Source organism: Vipera ursinii (assembly GCF_947247035.1).
Source record: "Vipera ursinii genome assembly, chromosome: 4".
Taxonomy (NCBI): Eukaryota; Metazoa; Chordata; class Lepidosauria; order Squamata; family Viperidae; genus Vipera; species Vipera ursinii.
This window is the reverse complement of record NC_139514.1, coordinates 71977092-71996353: the sequence shown is the minus strand read 5'-3', so window position 1 is coordinate 71996353 and position 19262 is coordinate 71977092. Positions and strand designations below refer to the sequence as shown.

At 44.8% G+C, this 19262-nt stretch overlaps 1 protein-coding gene across 6 annotated transcripts in view; it reads left to right on the top strand.

Moving 5' to 3' along the window:
• The window catches only part of WWC3 (WWC family member 3), a gene marked incomplete at its 5' end in the record, with an annotated part of 197980 nt that overhangs the window by 27500 nt on the left and 151218 nt on the right, over positions 1 to 19262 (top strand). For all 6 annotated transcript variants that reach the window (XM_083362680.1, XM_083362679.1, XM_083362681.1 and 3 more), the window contains one exon: positions 11730 to 11839. In XM_083362680.1, coding sequence (XP_083218806.1) covers positions 11730 to 11839 — 110 coding nt within the window. The remainder of the gene's footprint in view (positions 1 to 11729; positions 11840 to 19262) is intronic.

The following is a 19262-nucleotide window of genomic DNA, read 5'->3' as shown; positions in this document are numbered from 1 at the left end:
GTGTGCCCACAGAGAGGGCTCTGAGTGCCGCCTCTGGCACGCGTGCCATAGTTTCATCACCACTGATACAGGCTGTATATATAGGCCATAATATATGCCATAATATAGGCTGTAAAAATGGCTTAATATAGGCTGCATCCTGGATTTCTTATAGATTTTAATTAGATTGTTTTACGTAAAACAGTGTAGGATACAGCCTATATTAAATTATAGTGTGAAGACTAATAGTAAATATGATAACATCTAAAATTACAACAAAATAATAGTATCTAAAACTTGAGTATCAACAAAGTAATAATATCTAAAATTTAAATAAATTATAGTTACAAAGAATGCATTGCAGGAGATTGAACCGTCAGGGTCCAACAGATATTCTGTGCTGGTGCACAAAACCTTGAAGAAAGGAAGAACATGTTCTATAGTTTCCACCTTCCAGAATCACAGAAGCAGAACCTTTCAGCCAATGGTATTTTTTTATATTTACTATCTACTACTGCAGAGGGGAGAGATGGCATTGGGCAAGAGAGAAAGCTTACCAATGGATGCTTGTTTCTAGTTGTGTCAAATGTAGCTGGCAGCAGTGCAATATATCTTGAGTACTGGTGTCAGGAAAGCTAGGGTCCTCACTAATCTGTTTGCCTCTCTGTATCCTTTAACCTTTGCGTCAGGGTTTGTTTCTCCTGATCATATTGCATCTTAAGAACTGAAGAGGGAAAATAGCCTAGATTTAAAAGATTAGATTCAACAGCCTTGATCCATGTGGATTGAAAATTGTCCTGAATGGTGCAAACCCTTGAGGATAGAAGTTGAGTTTTAACCAAAGATTTATGAAAGTTAGATACACTCTGGAGTCAACTTATATCAAACTTGTCTCCATTTGTAGAAGTACGTTTGATATCCAGTGTTTGTGACCTAGTGTGCATTTGAGACCTAGTGTGATATCTGGAGAGTTGCTCTGATAAATTTGGATTGTACCCTCTCCGAGAAGTGAAACACAAAGCTGAGGGCCAACCAGAGTCCCATAAGGGAATTGGGCTGGTGACTTAGCCTGAAAGAGCTTAAGTGCAGCTGGAATGTAATATCCTCCCTTGGCCCTGAAAAATTTAAGGATGGCATTGACAGATCTTTGTTTAGTAGCAGCAGCATATTCACAATGGGCTTTCCTCAAGCCAGTAGCATTCATGTCTGCTCCTAAATAATCAAAACTACTCACTTGTTCTATTTTATGGCCATTAATGCTCCATAAGCGGAGCTTTGGCTTTTTGAAGTCATAATATTGGTTTTCTGATTTTCAGATTATCATTGCTGCAGTATCAGACCAAATTTCTTAGAGCTCTTTGGAGACCTCTTTGTGTTCTGGAAAGATCTACAGTGCTGTCTGCATAGAGCAGGGTATCAAACTCAATTTCATTGAGGGCCGCATCAGCATTGCGGTTGCCCTCAGGGGGTCAGGTGGGTGTGGCCTGGGTGGGCGTGGCTAAAGTGTGTATGGCCTACTGGGTGGGCATGGCCAGCTCTACATCGTTCGCATCAAGGGTGCCTATGGGGGCCTGGGCAGGAGTGGGACAGATCTGAGGGTCTCTGGCAGAAGGAGGGTCTCTGGGCCAGGGCCAAGGCAGTGGGGGCCGTTCCCTCATTGTTTCCAGGATGGCTTCGCGGGCCTCATGAAACCACTTTGCGGGCCGGATCTGGCCCCCGGGCCTTGTGTTTGACATGTCTGGCATAGAGTTTTAAGTAGTAGTTAGTAAGGTCATCTCTCTTTCCCTTCTTAAAGATTGGGGACACATCCAGTGATGACAGTATAGGTAAAGAGCGATGACAAGATTGGAGCCCACCACTCTGCATTATTCTTCAATAGTTCTGACAAAATAGTAAGAAGGGTTTTTCTGAACTTCGTGAGACAACTTAAATTCTTTATCCATGTTTCATTTTATGATTACTTTCAAAGTTTAATATAGAATATAGTTTCAGAAATGTGAGACTAGTAAATATGAAGTTTAAAATCTGGTGTGTTTTTTGTTTATGCACATCTCAATGTGAAAGATATATGCAACCACAAATATAAGATAGTATTAAGGTTTGGGTATTTATTCCTTTATTAAAAATTTGAATATAATGTAACCATTATCACCGACTGGGCAGAGTCTGAAGATGAGGACATGGGCAGTCTTGTTGATGTTATCTGGGAGGAGTTCGATCCTGTGACTCCTGAAGACGTGGACAGGATCATGGGGAAGCTGAGCTCCACCACGTGTTTGTTGGACCCGTGCCCCTCCTGGCTGGTTTATGCGGCTCGGGATGGGACACAAGGCTGGCTCCAGGCAGTGATAACTGCTTCCTTGAGTGAGGGTAGTTTTCCCGCCGCCTTGAAGGAGGTGGTGGTGAGACCCCCTCCTCAAGAAGCCTGCCCTGGACCCAGCTGTATTAAACAACTTTCGTCCGGTCTCCAACCTTTGCTTTGTCGCGAAGGTTGTTGAGAGCATGGTGGCGCATCAGCTCCCTTTGTTCCTGGAGGAAGCTGATTATCTAGACCCGTACCAATTGGGTTTCAGGCCCGGGTACAGCACGGAGACGGCATTGGTCGCGCTGGTGAATGATCTCTGGCGGGCTTGGGACAGGTTGTTCCTCTGTCCTAGTCCTATTAGACCTCTCAGCGGCTTTCGATACCATCGACCATTGTATCCTGCTGCGGCGTCTCAGGGGGTTGGGAGTGGGAGGCACTGTTTTGCAGTGGTTCTCCTCCTACCTTCTGGGACGTTCACCCTCCCCTGGATTCTACCATTCCCAAGGAGGAGAGGGGCTTTATTGCATTCACTTCCTTCCTTAAATGTAACTTTTTGTTTATTCCACCTGCCTGCTATTCATCACAATATAATCAATTGCTTTCTCACTAGGCAGTCCCTCTCATCTTATGGGCAACTAAGAAAGGGGGTGGAAAAGGGAGGAATGAAACTCTCCAGAATCTGGTTTGTTTCTCTGAATGAAGTATGAGGTGGGGAAAATGATCCTGCTGCAAACGGACTGTTGCGACCCTATCTGGACCGAGATGCCCTACGCACAGTCACTCATGCGCTCGTGACCTCCCGTTTAGACTACTGCAACGCTTTCTACATGGGGCTGCCCTTGAGGACCACTCAGAGGCTTCAGCTGGTGCAGAATGCGGCCGCGCGAGTTGTGATGGGGGTTTCCCGATACTCCCATGTAACACCTCTACTCCGCGAGCTGCATTGGCTCCTGATTGCCCTCCGGGTGAGATTCAAGGTGCTGGTGATGACCTATAAAGCCCTAAATGGCTTGGGTCCGGGATATCTGAGGGAACACCTGCTGCCGGCATCAAGCTCCCTTCGTCCAGTGCACTCCCACAGGGAGGGTCTTCTCAGGGTGCCACCGGTAAGAGATTGCCGGCGGATGACACCCAGGGATAGGGCCTTCTCAGTGGGTGCGCCTGCCCTTTGGAAACAGCTGCCAGTGGAGCTGAGGACTGCCCCCGACCTCCGTTCATTCCGACGGGACCTGAAGACCTGGCTCTTCGAGCTCTCTGGCCCAGGCTGAGAATTCTAATTTTAGCTTTAATCTTATTTTAACTGGGGTTTTACTTATGCAGGGACGAATATAATTTTTTTAAATCTGTTTTTAACTTTTGTATCTCTGTTTTTTAATCACCTTGTAAACCGCCCTGAGTCCTTCAGGAAAGGGCGGTATATAAATGTGATAAAAATAAAATAAATAAATAAATAAATAAATCTCTTTGCTCCCATGATGGGCTTACCATTACCCTGACACTAGTGGGGAATTTGGGCATTCTGGTGAGGAGAGGAAAGCAACCAATCTCCTTTGGGCAGTTAGATGGGTCCATAGCGGGGGGGGGGGGTACCAGCTACCCTAGCCACCCTACCAGTTCACCTGTCTCTGGAGACCCATGAGGAAAATATAATGTTTGTAGTGACCCCTGGCATGCAATGCCCAATTTATTTATTTATTTATTTATTTGAATTTCTATACCGCCCTTCTCCCGAAGGACTCAGGGCGGTGAACAGGGCATATAAATAGAAGTACAAAAGTTAAAAAGGATTAAATTATTGCCCAAATTAAAACAATCAAAATATAAAAAACATTTAAAACCCCAACATTGCCCCATCAGGCCAGGCCAGCTTGTTCGAATAAATGGGTCTTTAACCCGCGCCGGAAGGAGCGAAGATCTGGTGCCATCCGGAGCTCAACCGGCAGTTGATTCCATAAAGCCAGGGTGCCCACCGAGAAGGCCCTCCCCCTGGGGGCCACCAGCCGGCATTCTTTGACCGGAGGCACCCTGAGGAGGCCCTCTCTGTGGGAACGCACAGGGCGGAGGGGAGTCGACGCCAGCAGCAGGTGGTCCCCGAGGTATTCCGGACCCATGCCATGTAAGGACTTAAAAACCATCACCAAGACCTTGAACCTCACCCGGAAGACAATGATTTTAGGGCTGGAATGGTTAAAGAAATGGAACCCCTGGGTTAATTGGAGGACAGCTGAGCTCCCTCCTCACCGATCCATGGACTGTGCTATAGAAATCAAACCCGGGGCAAAACTCCCAAAGCCCAGGCTGTACTCCACAAGCCCTAAAGAGATGGAGGAGATGGAAAGATTCTTAAATATAAACTTAGAAAAGGGGATTTATTGAATCTGCCAAACCCAAAGTGGCTGCTCCAGTCCTATTTAGGGAAAAGAAGGATGGCACAATGGGTTTGTGCGTAGATTACCACGCCCTGAATGCAATTAGTGAAAGTAATCTGTATCCCCTACCCCTCATGAAGCACATGTTATCCCACCTATCAAGAGGAAGGATTTTTACCAAACTAGACCTAAGAAGCATACTACCACATTAGGATCAAGGAAGGGGAGGAATGGAAGACTGCATTCAATTGTCCAATGGGTTGCTACCAGTTCAAAGTTCTGCTGTTCGGACTGCAAGGGCCCCCCACAGTTTTTATGCAATTAATCAATGAAGTGGTTTACTTATATGACATCTTATCTTCACTGAGGAGCATATTAATCTAGTCAGAGCAGTTCTAAAAAAATTGCAGGCTGCCCACCTATATGCCAAATTATCGAAATATGAATTTCACCAGGAAAGAATAGACTACCTGGGGTATCGCATATCCCCGCAAGGCTTCAAAATGGAGCCTAAGAAAATCAGGGCAGTATTAAAATGGGCACCACCCTGCACAAGGAAGCAATTGCAAAGTTTCCTGGGTTTTGCAAACTTCTGCCAATTCATCCCTTTGTTTGCCCAAATAGCCCTACCCCTCACAAACTTGTTGAAAACGAGGGAGGGCAGTGAAACCCAGCCAGCCCCTGAAGTGGACAATGGAATGTGAAGTGGCATTAGAGAGGCTAGACACCCAGACCCTAATAAACATTTCTTAATACAGGCAGACTCAAGCGATGTGGTGGGAGCTGTATTGTTACAGGAAAATGTTGAGGGGGCACTGCAACCGTGTGCATATATGACCAGGAAACTCACAGAGACAGAACAACGTTGGGCTGTGTGGGAAAAAGAGGCTTATTCTGTGAGGTGGTCATTACTTACGTGGCGTCATTTCCTTGAAGGAATAAAATCCCCTTCAGGTCTGGACAGACCACAAAAATTTGGAAGCGCTAAAAACACCCAGGAAACTCACTCCTAAGCAATCCTGCTGATCTCAGCAGTTTCATCGATTCCGTTTCACACTTAAACACTTACCAGGGGGAAAGAATTTCCTGGCAGATGCACTGTCTCACATGCCCCAATATAACAGCACACGGGCCACTGACTCTAAACCACTTATACCTGAACAACAACTGGCAGCGCCAGTAACCACCAGGGCCCAAGCTAAAATGAAGCCGCAGCTGAACAGCCAAACTGGAATCAAATTCCAAAAGTCTTTGGAAACAGATGAATAGTTCCAGAAAAATAAGACTGTGCACAATCAAAGACAGACTACCCTGTTTGGGGGAGAAGTTATACATACCCAGAGGATCAATTTCATGCAGTTGTGCCATGATACAAAATCAGCAGGAGATTTTGGGTTTGTAAAAACCTTACATTTAACTAAAAGGCAATGTTGGTGGCCATCCATGAAAAAGAACATAGAAAGCTATGTGGCCAGCTGCCAAACATGTGCAATGGCTAAGAGGCTGCAGGGGAAGTCCCCTGGACTGTTACAACCAGTGGTGAACCCCTCAGCCCCCTGGAAAGAAATAGCCATGGATTTTATAGTGGAATTACCAGAAAGCAATGGGAACACTGTCATCTGAGGGGGTCACAGATTTGTTTTCCAAACAGGTGTACTTTATCCCTTGCCAAAAGATTCCCACCGCAAAAACCTTAGCAAAACTATTCATGCAGCACATTTACAGATTACATGAAGCACCCCAACACATCATATCTGACAGGGGAGTGCAATTTATGTAAAAGTTTTGGAAGAAATTTTTATCCCTCTTAGGAACTACTCAGGGACTGACATCTAGTCACCATCCTCAGGGGAACAGTCAATCAGAACGCGGGAAATCAGTACTGAGCAATACTTCAGATGCTTTATTAATTTCCAGCAAATGAATTGGACGGACCTACTCCCCTTTGCAGAAGTTGCTTACAAGAACGCAGTCCACTCCAGCAGATGCTACACTCCTTTTCAAATAGCCACCTGTCAAAGTTTCAACCCTGTGCCAGAACTAATCCCAAATGAACTGGAAATCCCATCACTGAAAGAATGGATTGCACAATTGCAAAATACCTGGCCAATCGTTAGGAAAGCTTTAGACAAAGCTAGGCAAGCATACAAAACACAGGCAGACAAAAAAAGAGTCAAACCCACACTATTCAGGATAGGAGAAATGGTACATTTATCTACAAAATACCTAAAAGCCTTACAGCCCTTTAAAAAACTTGGACCAAAATATATATAGGACCTTTTCCAATTAAAAGAATCATAAACCCAGTAACAGTAGAATTAGAACTACCCAAAAATCTTAGGCAAATACACCCAATCTTTCACTGCAGTTTGCTGAAAAGGGAACAACAGTCATCCTTATGGCCAAACCACCACCACCACCACCTCCAATCATGGTTGAAGGAGAACAATACTTCGAGGTAAAAGAAATCCTAGATTCTAGAAAGTACCACAGAACAATTCAATATCTAGTAGCTTGGAAACACCTTCCCTCCTCAGAAAACGAGTGGATCCATAAACATCACATCAGAGCACCTAAGTTGCTAAAGAGGTTTCATACAGAATATCCCAGCAAACCAGGCTAAAAAGAAGGCAATAGAGTGCTATCAAGGAAAATGTATAGATATAGCCTGCAGACGTTTAGGGCAGGGCTTTTCAACCTTTTCACCCATTGTACCATTTTTAGGATAAGGCACTATCTGAGTACCACCAGTCGCCCAGCAAAGTGTCAAAACCTTGACCAAAAAAGAGAGGGAAAAATGATAAAATACAGGTAGTCCTTGACTTACAACAATTCACTTAGTGACTGTTTGAAGTTACAACGGCACTGAAAAAGTGACTTATGACCATTTTTCACACTTATGACTGCTGCAGCATCCACAGGGTTATGTGATTTACATTTGGATGCTTGGCAACTGATTTATACTTATGACATTCAGTGTCCCAGGGTCATGTGATCACCTTTTGCAACTTTTTGATAAGCGAAGTCAATGGGTGGGGTTGGGGGCATGGCCAGCTCATCAATCAGGTTGCAGGGTGCCTGTGGGGGGGAAATCTGTGGGTTTCTGGTAGAGGGGGGTGGGACTGGGATGGGTGTCTTCCTTCCCTCCCTCTCTCCCATTGTCCCTTCCTTTCTTCTTTCTTTCTTTTCTTCCTTCCTTTCTCTCACCTTTCATCCTTTCTCTTTCCTTCTTTCTTCACCTTTCTCCCTCTTTTCCCTACTCGCTCTTCTTCCTTGCTTTCCCTCCAGAGGAGTTAAAAAAACAAGAAAAAAGGAGAGACAAGGCAGCTTTCTCAACCAGGCACCCTCCAGCGGGTGGGGGGGCTTGGTGTCCTCTCTCGCCAAGAAGAATTGTGGGAATCGGGCAACCTGGAGGACCACCTGGTCTTGCTGGAGCTCCTTAATGTTACCAGAAGGACAAGGGGGTTTCTCCGGGGATGTCAGGATGCCGCCTTACTACCTGACAGGTAGAGACTTGGGGCTGCTCCTCTTTTTGATTCTGGCTGGGAAAAGGTGTGTGTGTGTGTGTGTGTGTGTGTGTGAGGAAAAAAGACGGGACTCGGGCTCAGGATGCGTCTCCCCACTCCAGAGAGCCCCGCTTTCCCCAGCACGTTGCTCCCAGCCTTATTCGCAGGAGAGTAAGGCCGCCAGCCGCGCTGCCTCGGAACCCTCCGCGGAAGCCAAGAGGGCCAGGAGCGAAAGCACGGCTTTGTCTGGGGAGTTCAAGGAAAGGGGGCCTGGGAGTGCTCCAGGGGCAAAGAGCCGGAGGGCTCCCCGAGGGCATCTGGCCCAGCCGCACCACTGGGAGGCCCTGTCAGGGCCAGCGTGCTCTGGTTTCCAGGGCCCAGCTGGCAGAGGGTGAGCGGTGCCTGCGGGCCGCCTGGCACTCCCACCTGCGCCAACCAGGCGAGCGCAGGGACGCAGAGCCGGGTGGCTGTCTCCCCCTGCCAGGCCCGGCACCTCCCCTACCTGGCCATGAGGGAGTGGCGCCTGCCCCACCTCCCTCCCTGCCCGCCCGCCGCCCTTCGCCGGCTGCCAGGTAGAGAATTTGTGCTGAGGCCGGGCAAAGGTCACAGGTGCTTCGTGGGGTGCGCCGTCCGTCGGAACTGCACCGCTCATGTCCCCTCCCCTGGCTGCCTCTGTGGCTCTGGGACTGCCCGTGGACTTACCTCCTCCGCTTTCCACCCCTTCGGCTGTGCGCCCTGCTGGCCCGGCCATGTCGCTGACGAAGCTCTACAGCCAGGTAAAGGGATGGGCAGGGGTCACGGGCTGGAGCTGCCCAGATCACCCCACTATCTCCTTTGCTGGAACCGCCCGCAGCACCCCCGTGGCTTCCTTCATGGCTGGCAAAGAGTGCAAGTCCTCCCCACCCGCATTCGAGCAGCCCGGCTGGGAAGTCGCTCTGGCTCCCCTTTGCCCGAGGGGGAAACTGAGGCCTAGGGGGGGATTGCATGCAGGCGCACCACGGCGGCACTCCAGAGCCACTCGGTTGTTGTAATTTTGCCTCATTTTATGAATTTCTCTTGCCATGTTTGTTTGGTGAATCCCTGCAGTTAAGTTAGTCCCAGAGTTGTTTGAATCCGGCTTGAGTTTGCTTCTCAGAAGGTCGCAAAAGGGGATCATGTGATTTCCCTGGTGCAATGCAACTTGCAAGCTGCATGTTTTCTGCAAACAAGTGAGCCGGGCAGGAGCGCGAGATTGGCGTTTCTAAGTACACGATGATTTGCGCTCCTGACAATCTTGCTCGCTCACTTTCAGCTTGCTTTCTGCAAGCAAGTGGGATGCGCAGGAGCACGAGATTGGCATTTTTGAGTACATGCTGATTCATGCTCCTGGCAATCTCACTTGCTTTCAGCTTGTGGAGGTCAGGGCCGGCCGTACGGAGTCGCCAACAGTGGTGGGGAGTCAGGCGATTGTGTTTTTCCCTCCACACCCTTGGCCAAGGGAAGGGTCTGTGAACTTGGATATTATTAATAAGCTTACAGATGTTCTTGCTTTACAAGTGTGGACGGGAAGAGGAGAGGGGGAAAGTCTCGAGCCCCGGGAGGCGCCATGAGGGGTATTGCAAGCTTAAGGGGGGGAGAGGAAAAGAAGATGGAAGGCCACAGGAGAGAGAGAGAGAGAGAGAGAAGGGGGGAAAGAACGAGGGGCGGTTGTGAGGTTGGCGCACAGGGCTGCGACGTGAGTGGTCTCAAACCTACCTGCCGAGGGAGAGGATGGCTCTGTCCCCTTCAGGTTCGCGCTTGTTTCTGAAGTAAGAAGGGGGGGAAGGACAACATGGATCCCGCACAAGAAGAGGTCAATCTGGTTGCTGCACAATGAGTCCCTGGGGAGGGCGGGGCCTTGCTCTGTGCCTGCACTCTTCGCACGTCCTCGGTAGGGTTCCTGCAGGCCGCCAAGCAGCATGTTTTCCGGCAGCAAGTGAGCTGGGAAGGAGCGGAGCGATGGGACGTGGAGGGGAGGAAGGCAATGCCGCGTACCACCAGCCAGGTGCTCGTGTACCACCAGTGGTACACGTACCACCGGTTGAAAAGCCCTGTTCTAGCCAATCTGGGGAAATAACTTGTTGCTATACAAAATTTGACCCGCTTGAGTAATTTCAGATGTATTGGACAAGAGGTAGTAAAAAAAAGCATCTTATACCTCTTTGGGATAGGAGGGTAGGATTTAATTGGCTAATATCAGCTCAGTCAGGCTTTGATCAGTGTCTTTGTTATAATTGAGCTGCCTGGCTGTGGTTCTATATAATAAGCATTCTTGAACATAACTGTAACTACATTGTTAATATAGGTATAAAGATGTGTATTTTAATAATTTTCTGCAGGAAACAAGTCCAACTTCTTGTATGCTGATTATTTTTTCTAAAATATATATTTTACTGATAATTATTTTCAGAACACCCAGAGGTGCTTTTTGATAAGGCATCTGGACTTTCTTCTTTTACTTTGAAGACATTTCACTTCTCATCAAAGAAGCTTCCTAAGCTCTGAATGGATGGTTGGAAATGGAAGGATTTATACTCCTTGCAGACAGCTGGTCATTTGCATTCTTTTAGAGAGTTGCTGAGGCTACCTGGAGGTTTATTTGTGTTGTCAAGGTCACCTGAGTAGTGAAAATGGGTGTGGAGCCTTCTTGGAACTGCTGAAAGAACTGCGTTGTAGACTGCAGATAGATGATGTCGTATCCCTCCCCCTGTGTTGACAGATGGCTGTTCAGTTATGACATAGATGGCCTCTTGGACCCCTCTTTCAAATCAGCAGTCCTCTCTATCCAAAATGTGGACTTTGCTGCCTTCAAAAGAGTGGTCTTTGTCTTTTAAATGCAAATGGACTGTGGAATCTTGTCCTGATGTTCTCCTGTGTTGTGCCATGTGTTTATGAAGTGGTTGTTTTGTTTCCCCAGTGTACAGATTTTCACATAGCTCACTGCATTATACTGCATATATGAAGTTGTTCAATTTGTGTCTGGGTGTATTATCCTTGGGGTGGACAAGCTTCTGCCTTAGTATAGTTGTTGGTTTAAAGTGTGCACTTATGTTGTGTTGACTGAAGAACCTCGTGAGCTTTTCTGATATTCCTGCAACATATGGAATGACAACATTGATTCGTTCATTGTTTTCTTCTTTGTCTGTTATGGAGGAGCTCCTGCTGGGTCTTTTTTGGGATTTGATGAAGGTCCAGTTGGGATAACCACACGTTCTGAGGGCTTCTGTGATGTGTTTTAGTTCTTTTTCTTTCCCATCTTTGCTGGTAGGCAGACCTTCAGCTCGGTGGTGTAGGATTCTGATAACTCCCATTTTTTACTCCAGTGGGTGGTGAGAATCAAAATGTAAATATTTTTTTTAAATTCTTGTCTTTCAGTGCATTTTAAAATTTCTTCCTATTTGAGATTGATTTGCTTTGTCATATGTTAAAAGTTTTGGCGTTGAAAAGTGATGTCCTTAATCATAATTTATTATAGTTATATTATAGTCATCCATAATGATAATTAAATGCAGCATGTTTGAACTGTTTTTGTTTTTTTTATAATATTTATAGGATTACCAAGCCATTAACTTTTGCTGACTGTGTTGGTGATGAACTACCTTTAGGATGGGAAACTGTTTACGACCAACAGATTGGTGTTTATTACATGGACCACATAAATCGTGAGTAACCAATTTTGTTTTTAAGTTATACATATAAACTCAGACTTCGATCCTAAATTTTCATTTATATATAGGCAAATCAGAGTTGGGCAATGGAGAAAGATGCAATAAAATTATAAAATTATTGCTATTGTAGATGCTGTCCTGAAATATGAAAAATACGCACAATTCTCATGGGTTTTAGGATTGTCTTTGCAAAACTTGTTTGAAGATTTCTGTCATGATTTATTTTATTGGAGATAGAACTATTGAATAATATTGGCAAGCTTGATAAGTGCAAGTACATATGGTCAAATATCTGGATTTTATATAAATTCTTTTTTTCTCCAAATTTTGGATTTAATACTGCTTTTTAAAAATCTTTTAGAGTCTTTCCATTCCATAGAGAGGATGAAGATACTATCTTCGAATTAGATTAAATGGCAGATGGACAATGGCAGCAGAGAGAGGAAAGAGCAGAAGAAAAGATAATAAAAAGTGATGAAAATGAAGGATTAAAACTGAAAGAATACCTTTTTTTAAAGAATTGGAATTGTTTCATTTTTTTCTCTTAAAAACATCAGCATACAAACAAAAACATGTTAAAATGGTGCATGTTAGATTGAAAACAATGAAAATTTAATCTTAATCTTTATGATATAATCTGAACAAATAGCTTGTTAAACCTCAGTCTCTAAATTTGCCTGGTGGTTATCCTTTTGCTTCCTTCTAAACAGATGCTGATATTATCAAATTAAAATAATCCTAAATTAAACGAATGGACCTGGCTATCTTAAATTAAGAATCTAGTCTATTATAGCACATTAGTTCTACATCAGTTTCTTGCTTAAATGTTACTATTTAAGAAGCTGGCTTGACTTTACAGTGTCAAGAGAGAAGGAGAGCTCTCAATGTGCTGATTTAAAAGTGTTAGTTGAAGCATATGCCTTTTAATCCATTCCTTGTTTTGTAGACCCATTTTGAGGCTGGATTCTAGAGATTACTTAGTCACCTTGATAATTTCTGATATGAAAACAATATAAATTTAATAAATAAATAGCAATGCATTAATTTTCCTGAAGTTCACAATAGCTTTTGTTACAGTTTACTACTGTCTTAGTAATTTAGAAATATTAAAATAGTTACCCTAGTTATGACGCTCATTTCAGAAGATGGAGCTTGGGATCTATTGTTCTCTTCTATAATATTTATGGTGTGGGGTTCTGCAGGACTGTGTTTAACATTTGTACAAAACCACTGAAAGTAGAAATAACTTGTTATCAGTATATGTTTTGTTGTCACCCAATTTTAATTCTTATATGAGCAGTGGAACAGTTAAGCTGATACCTCTAATCAGTTGTGGTATAAATGAGGGCTAGAAAACATGATAAAATGTAAGTTTATCTTCAAAAAGATTATAATTTCATAGAATTGCATATCCACTAAAGCAGAGATGAATAATCTGCAATCTTTATATACTGGTGAATTTATATTGCCAATAAGTATGGTTGACTAAGTCCAAGAACATCTAGTTCATCCTTCCTTTACCAATCCTGAGAGATCCATTCCTGGATCTTGCTCAATCACCCAAGTAGTTGCTCAATCACCCAAGTGGTTTTGGTACAGTAGTACAATACTACATGTCTAAGGAGATTCTTAGTCATCCAGGTCATGGTTGTCCCAAAGGTGCTTTTTCAAGAGCCAACTGGACTTCCTTGTTTTTCTCTTTTGCTTCTCATCAAATAAGCTTCTTCAGCTCTGACTGGATGGTGGAGAATGGAAGGATTTATATTCCTTGCTGGTAGCTGGTCATTTACATTCTTTTAGAGAGTCATTGAGGACACTTGCAGGTTTATCTGTGTCCTCAAGGTCACCTGAGTGGTGCAAATGGGTGTGGAGCCTTCTTGGAACTGCTGAAAGGACTGTGTTGTAGACTGCCCTCCCTCTGTTGAGAGAGGGCTGTTCAATTTTGACATAGATGGCCTGTAGGACCTCCCTTTCAAAGCAGTAGTCCTATCTGTCCAAAATGTGGACTTCGCTATCTTCAAAAGAGTGGCTTTGTCTTTTAAATGCAGATGGACTGCTGAATTTAGTCTTGATGGATTTGTTTTCCTATGTTGTGCCATGTGTTTGTGAAGTGGTTGTTTTGTTTCCCCAGTGTACATATCTGCACATTGTACTGCATATACCAAGTTGCTCAGTTTGTGTCTGGGTAGTTTATCCTTGGGGTGGACAAGTTTCTTCCTTAGTGTATTCTTGGGTTTAAAGTGTGCATGTTTGTTGTGTTCTCCTGTGCTTTTCAGATATTCCTGCAATGTATGGAATGACAACATTGCTTTGTTTATTGTTCTCTTGTTTGTCTGTTATGGAGGAGCTCCTGCTAGGTCTTTTTTGAGATTTGATGAAGGCTCAATTGGGATAGCCACATGTTCTGAGAGCTTCCTTGATTCTGCCACATGTTCTGAAAGCTTCTTTGATGTATTTTAGCTCTTTTTCTTTCCCATCTTTGTTGGTAGTGGTGTAGGGTTCTGATAACTCCCATTTTGTGTTCCAGTGGATAGTGGGAATCAAAATGTAAATATTGATCTCTGTGTGGGGGTTCTCTGTAAACTTGTTAAGGCTTCTGTCTTCCTTAATCTGTACTGCACAGTTCAGGAAGGCTAGACTATTTTCCTTCACATCTTCCCGTGTGAATTTGATATATCTCCACAGAGTTGACCAATTCCTCTGTTTTGATCTTGAGCCAAGTATCATCCATATACCTATACCCAGGGCTTTTTTTCTCATAGAACGCTCAGAACGGCGTTCTGGCACCTTTTTTTTTTGCAAAGAAACAAAAAAAGCTCCCTCTGAAAGCCTGTTGCAGGGCTAGGCAATCTTGGCCCTTTTTTATGACTCGTGGACTTCAACTCCCCGAAATCCTGAGACAGCCATGCTGAGGGGAAAGGGAGAGGTTTCCAAGCTGAGCCATGCTGGCTCAGGAATTCTGGGAGTTGAAGTCCTTGAGTCATAAAAGAGCCTGCACTAGAGGAGGACATTAAAATTATTTACAGGGTTACTTCTTTAGGAACTAAACTTTTAGAATCTAAAACAGCTAATTAAAAGAAGCCAACAGGAAAGAACCTCACATTTTTCATCTGCTTCTGTCTTTTGGAAGGTAAAATTAGATAACAAAATAATCTATTTCCTATGTTAACATCTCTGCAATGAAATCAATAAAGGTAACAGGAAAGAAATGAGAAACATTTTTCTCAATGTAATATGTCTAATTTAGCTGATGCTAGAAAAAAAAGTATCTTTTGTACATACTCTTGAAAACTATTTTGAATCTAACCATCTATTACAACTAAACCACTTTAAATTAAACAATTCTTAAGAATGAAATATTCTTAATTTGGACTTTACTTTTACTTTTTGGACTGTTGTGTGTTTTGAAAAATAGATTATTTAGAATCTAGTTATGTTGCACTTCAGTCTTTAAATAATTAACCTAGTATATACATAACAATATATGATGTTTTCCATGGTGAGCTTAACATCAATAACAACATTTATTAAAAAGGCTAAAATAATTTCTGGTAGTATTATCTGTACATTAAAATTTTGTTTAGTCACAATCTTTCACTTTTCACATTCTGGACAAGCAGTGGTCATGTATCCTAGCAAAAGATGTTACATATGTGCATAAGCGTAGTCAGTAGCATATGCCTTTTTAAAAATATCAAACATGCAAAGAAACAAAAATAAGTCCAAAATATCTGTATTACATCCAGAAACACCAACTTTGCAACCAGTATTTCTCATCCATAACTATGGCACCCTAAGGATACCTGCATACATGCAAATGCTTCTCTGGGATCAGTAACACAGCAGGGATTACCTTTTCCTTCCAGTAACAGATTGCTGGGAAATACTAAACATGGCCTTAAGAATTCCAATGTTTGTTACAAATTTTTCTGCATATGGTTGGAAAGAGGCCTAGAAATGCCAGCACAAATCCATTACGCTTGCTGAACGTGCACCCACAACTAATTACAATCTTCAATTATATGTGATATATCCAGGGCTTCTTTTCCCATATAACGCTTAGAATAGCGTTCCAGGCACCTTTTTTGCACACACACAAAAAAAAGCTGAAGGAAACTGTTCCGGAGAGCCAAATTCTCGTCAGGCAGCCAGGTTGCAGAGCAGCAGAATTCATCGCAGCGACAGGCCTTCAGATGGCTCAAATAGAAGGAAATGCGATCCGTACAGGCTAATTTAAAAGTGGGAGGGTAAGAAGGGCTGAGTGTGAACAGGTTGCTTAGCAACCTGCTTAAACAGTCTCTGTAACTTTCAGTTCCCGGTGCCTTGCCTTTTTTAAGCTGGGAAGTTGAAAAAATGCTAAAAAGAAGGCAATAGAGTGCTATCAAGGAAAATGTATAGATATAGCCTGCAGACGTTTAGGGCAGGGCTTTTCAACCTTTTCACCCACTGTACCACTTTTGGGATATGGCAACATCTGAGTACCACCAGTCGCCTAGCAAGGTGTCAAAAACTTGATGAACAAAAGAAAGGAAAAAATGATGAAGTACAGGTAGTCCTCGACTTACAACAGTTCGCTTAGTGACTGTTCAAAGTTACAATTGCACTGAAAAAATGCCCCCCAAGCCACAGCCGAGCAAGACACCTGCCTACCCGCCCGGCGGCGCTCTTCCTCCTGTCTGAGGTTTTCATTGTTGTGAGCATTTCTGTTGAGGATTGGCAGTGGGGGTGGGGGGGTGTTTGGTTTTTATTCCCCCCATCTCCTGGGTGGTTGCAGCAGGTTTTGGTCACTTCACATGACCGTGGGACACTGTGACCGTCATAAATATGAATCAGTTGCCAAGCATTTGAATGTAAATCACAAGACCCTGGAGATGCTGCAACATTCCAGCTGATTGGCGCTTCTTCTGGGCTCAGAAGTGCCAGGATCAGTGCCGAGCTCCAGCTGGAGTCTAGCACTGATCCTGGCGCTTCTGCTGAGCCCTGACATCCCTGCAGCTCCAGTCGTCTCTCGCTCAGGCTTGTGCAGTGCTGCCACCAGTTCAGCTCATTCCCCTCCCCCGCTATCACTTTTCTAGGATGGTCGCGTGCTACCTGCCAGGAGTCAATGTACCACAGGTGGTACCCGTACCACTGGTTGAAAACCCCTGGTTTAGGGAACCTTTATTTTTCACACACTGTTCGAATTTTGTTTTAATGCCTTGGTGATACACAATCAAATGTAGTCAGTCTTTTTTTTTAATCCCAAAGCATCTGTTTATTAAATGCAGTATAACAAGGTTTTGGATGATAGAATTATTTTTTTTATCTAAGGATAACTAATGATAACATCTCTTAAATGTGTTATTTTGTTTTATTTTTGCACAAAAAATTGTATAATTTGCATTTGCATTCATTTACAAATAGAATATGTTGTTAAAATGTATTGGTGTTGAAATAATTACTGCACACATATACCTAAAACCAGTTTATTGCATTTAGCAATTGTACTAAAAAAATCTCATTGTCAACAAATATAATTCATTTAATTTGAAATCAAGTGAAAAATTGATTTAAATTATTTTATTAAAACAAATTAATGGCAATTCTTTTAGCACAGGAGAACACAACAAACATGCACACTTATGACAGGACCCTCCGAGGCTTCAGTGGAGCCCGTATGAGCGCTGAAAATGACGACGGGGCGGCGCTAGAGGGGGCGGTGAGACAGCCGGGCGGCAAGGCTCCCAAACATCAAATTGCCGAACGAGACGGCTCAGCCGGGCAGGCGGACGACTTACAATGACCGACAACGGCTGGCGGCACCCCACGGCAGCCTGTAAAGCGGCCGACGATGGGCCGGCTGCAACGTGCGGCATACGGCTTTTGCTGGCTCGTTCGGGCTGGCAAAGGACATACAATGGCCGACGGGAGCCGGTGGCATCTTACGGCGGCCTGCAAATCAACCGGTAAACGGCCTACTATAGCGCGCGGCATGCAGAGGCCTGCAACGGCCTGAAGAAGCAGTCCGGTCCTGCAGCCACCTGCGGTGGAGCTGTAACGACCTGGGGCAGCCTAGAAAGGCGGTCCGGATGGCGAGGCTCCTGGACTTGTGGCTGCTGACCTCATCTGCCCATCTATTAGATCAACGAGCTTCCCCCCCGACAGAGGTTTTTGGGATGATGAAGGCCGCCGTCCGATAGTTTGAGCACCATTTAGAACCCTCCTGGACTGGTCCGGAGGGTGGGAACATCGGGGACCACTTGAAGCTGAAAATGGAGGTGGGACGTGCTGGATGGCGCCCGGGATAGTGGTTATCTCCTCGGAGATCATACTTAAAATCTGAGATAACCCTCCTCCATTTTCTTTATCCGGAGACTTATTACAGCCCCTTGGTCGCAATAATATCTAGGACATGGAGATGGATGAATTATCACCGTTCATCACCAGAGCTGCGAAATTCACCACCAATAGACTATTCTACCAGCCATCGGACTTTCCCTCCTCCTGCGACCTACCCAGAGCTCGATAGTGGTTTCCAGAGACCCAGGTCACTGTGAGAGGGTGACCATGTCTTCAGGAACCACTATTTCAGTTCTGTGGATTTAATATGCAGTTTGTTCCAGCCAACTCGTTCTTTACTCTTATCTCTACCTTTTAATGGCTTACACCAGAAATAAGCTACTTACCCTGAGAACTTCCTCCCTCTCTCAGATGTGGCCTTCCAACCTGCGCCGCCGTTTCCTTAATGACGGGTCTTGGGACCCCGAGAAGTGGCATGGCACTAAAAAGAGACTTTTGGGTTTTCTTTTAAAATTTTTTGAAGGGTTGGGGAGGGGGGAGGGTCAGGCCCTCCTACCGGACCTTTCTCAGTCTAGGTTGGCCGATGGCCGTGGCAATATGGGGGCCGGGGAGAATCTTGGGACCCAGGGGGATGGGGTAGGGATACTGATCCCCACAGTGATTGGGAATGGCGGCAGATGGATGAGTAGAGGGCCATATCGTAATTTGAGATCATGCCCCCGCTATTTTCGAGCTGTGGCGCGCTCTGACCCTCTGGCTCTCACCTGCTGTCCTGGGGAAGGGGGAGGGCAGACACCTGAGCTCAGACTGATCTATTTCAATGCCAGGTCCGTTGCGAATAAAGCTCCCCTCATCCATGATTTGATCGAGGAGGAAGATGCAGACCTGGCATGCATCATGGAAACTTGGTTGGGCCCGGAGGGAGGGGTCCCTCTGATTGATTTTATGCCCTCCAGGTTTCCGTGTGCTGCATCAACCTCGGGCTCAGGGTAGGGCAGGTGGTGTGGCGGTCGTTATCAAAGAGACCCTCCGTCCACGGGAGACCACTGCCCCTCAGATAGACGGATGTGAATCCCTCCTCTTAAGGTGGGGTCCTGGTGGTCAATTGGGCCTACTGCTGGTATACCTCTTTCCAAGC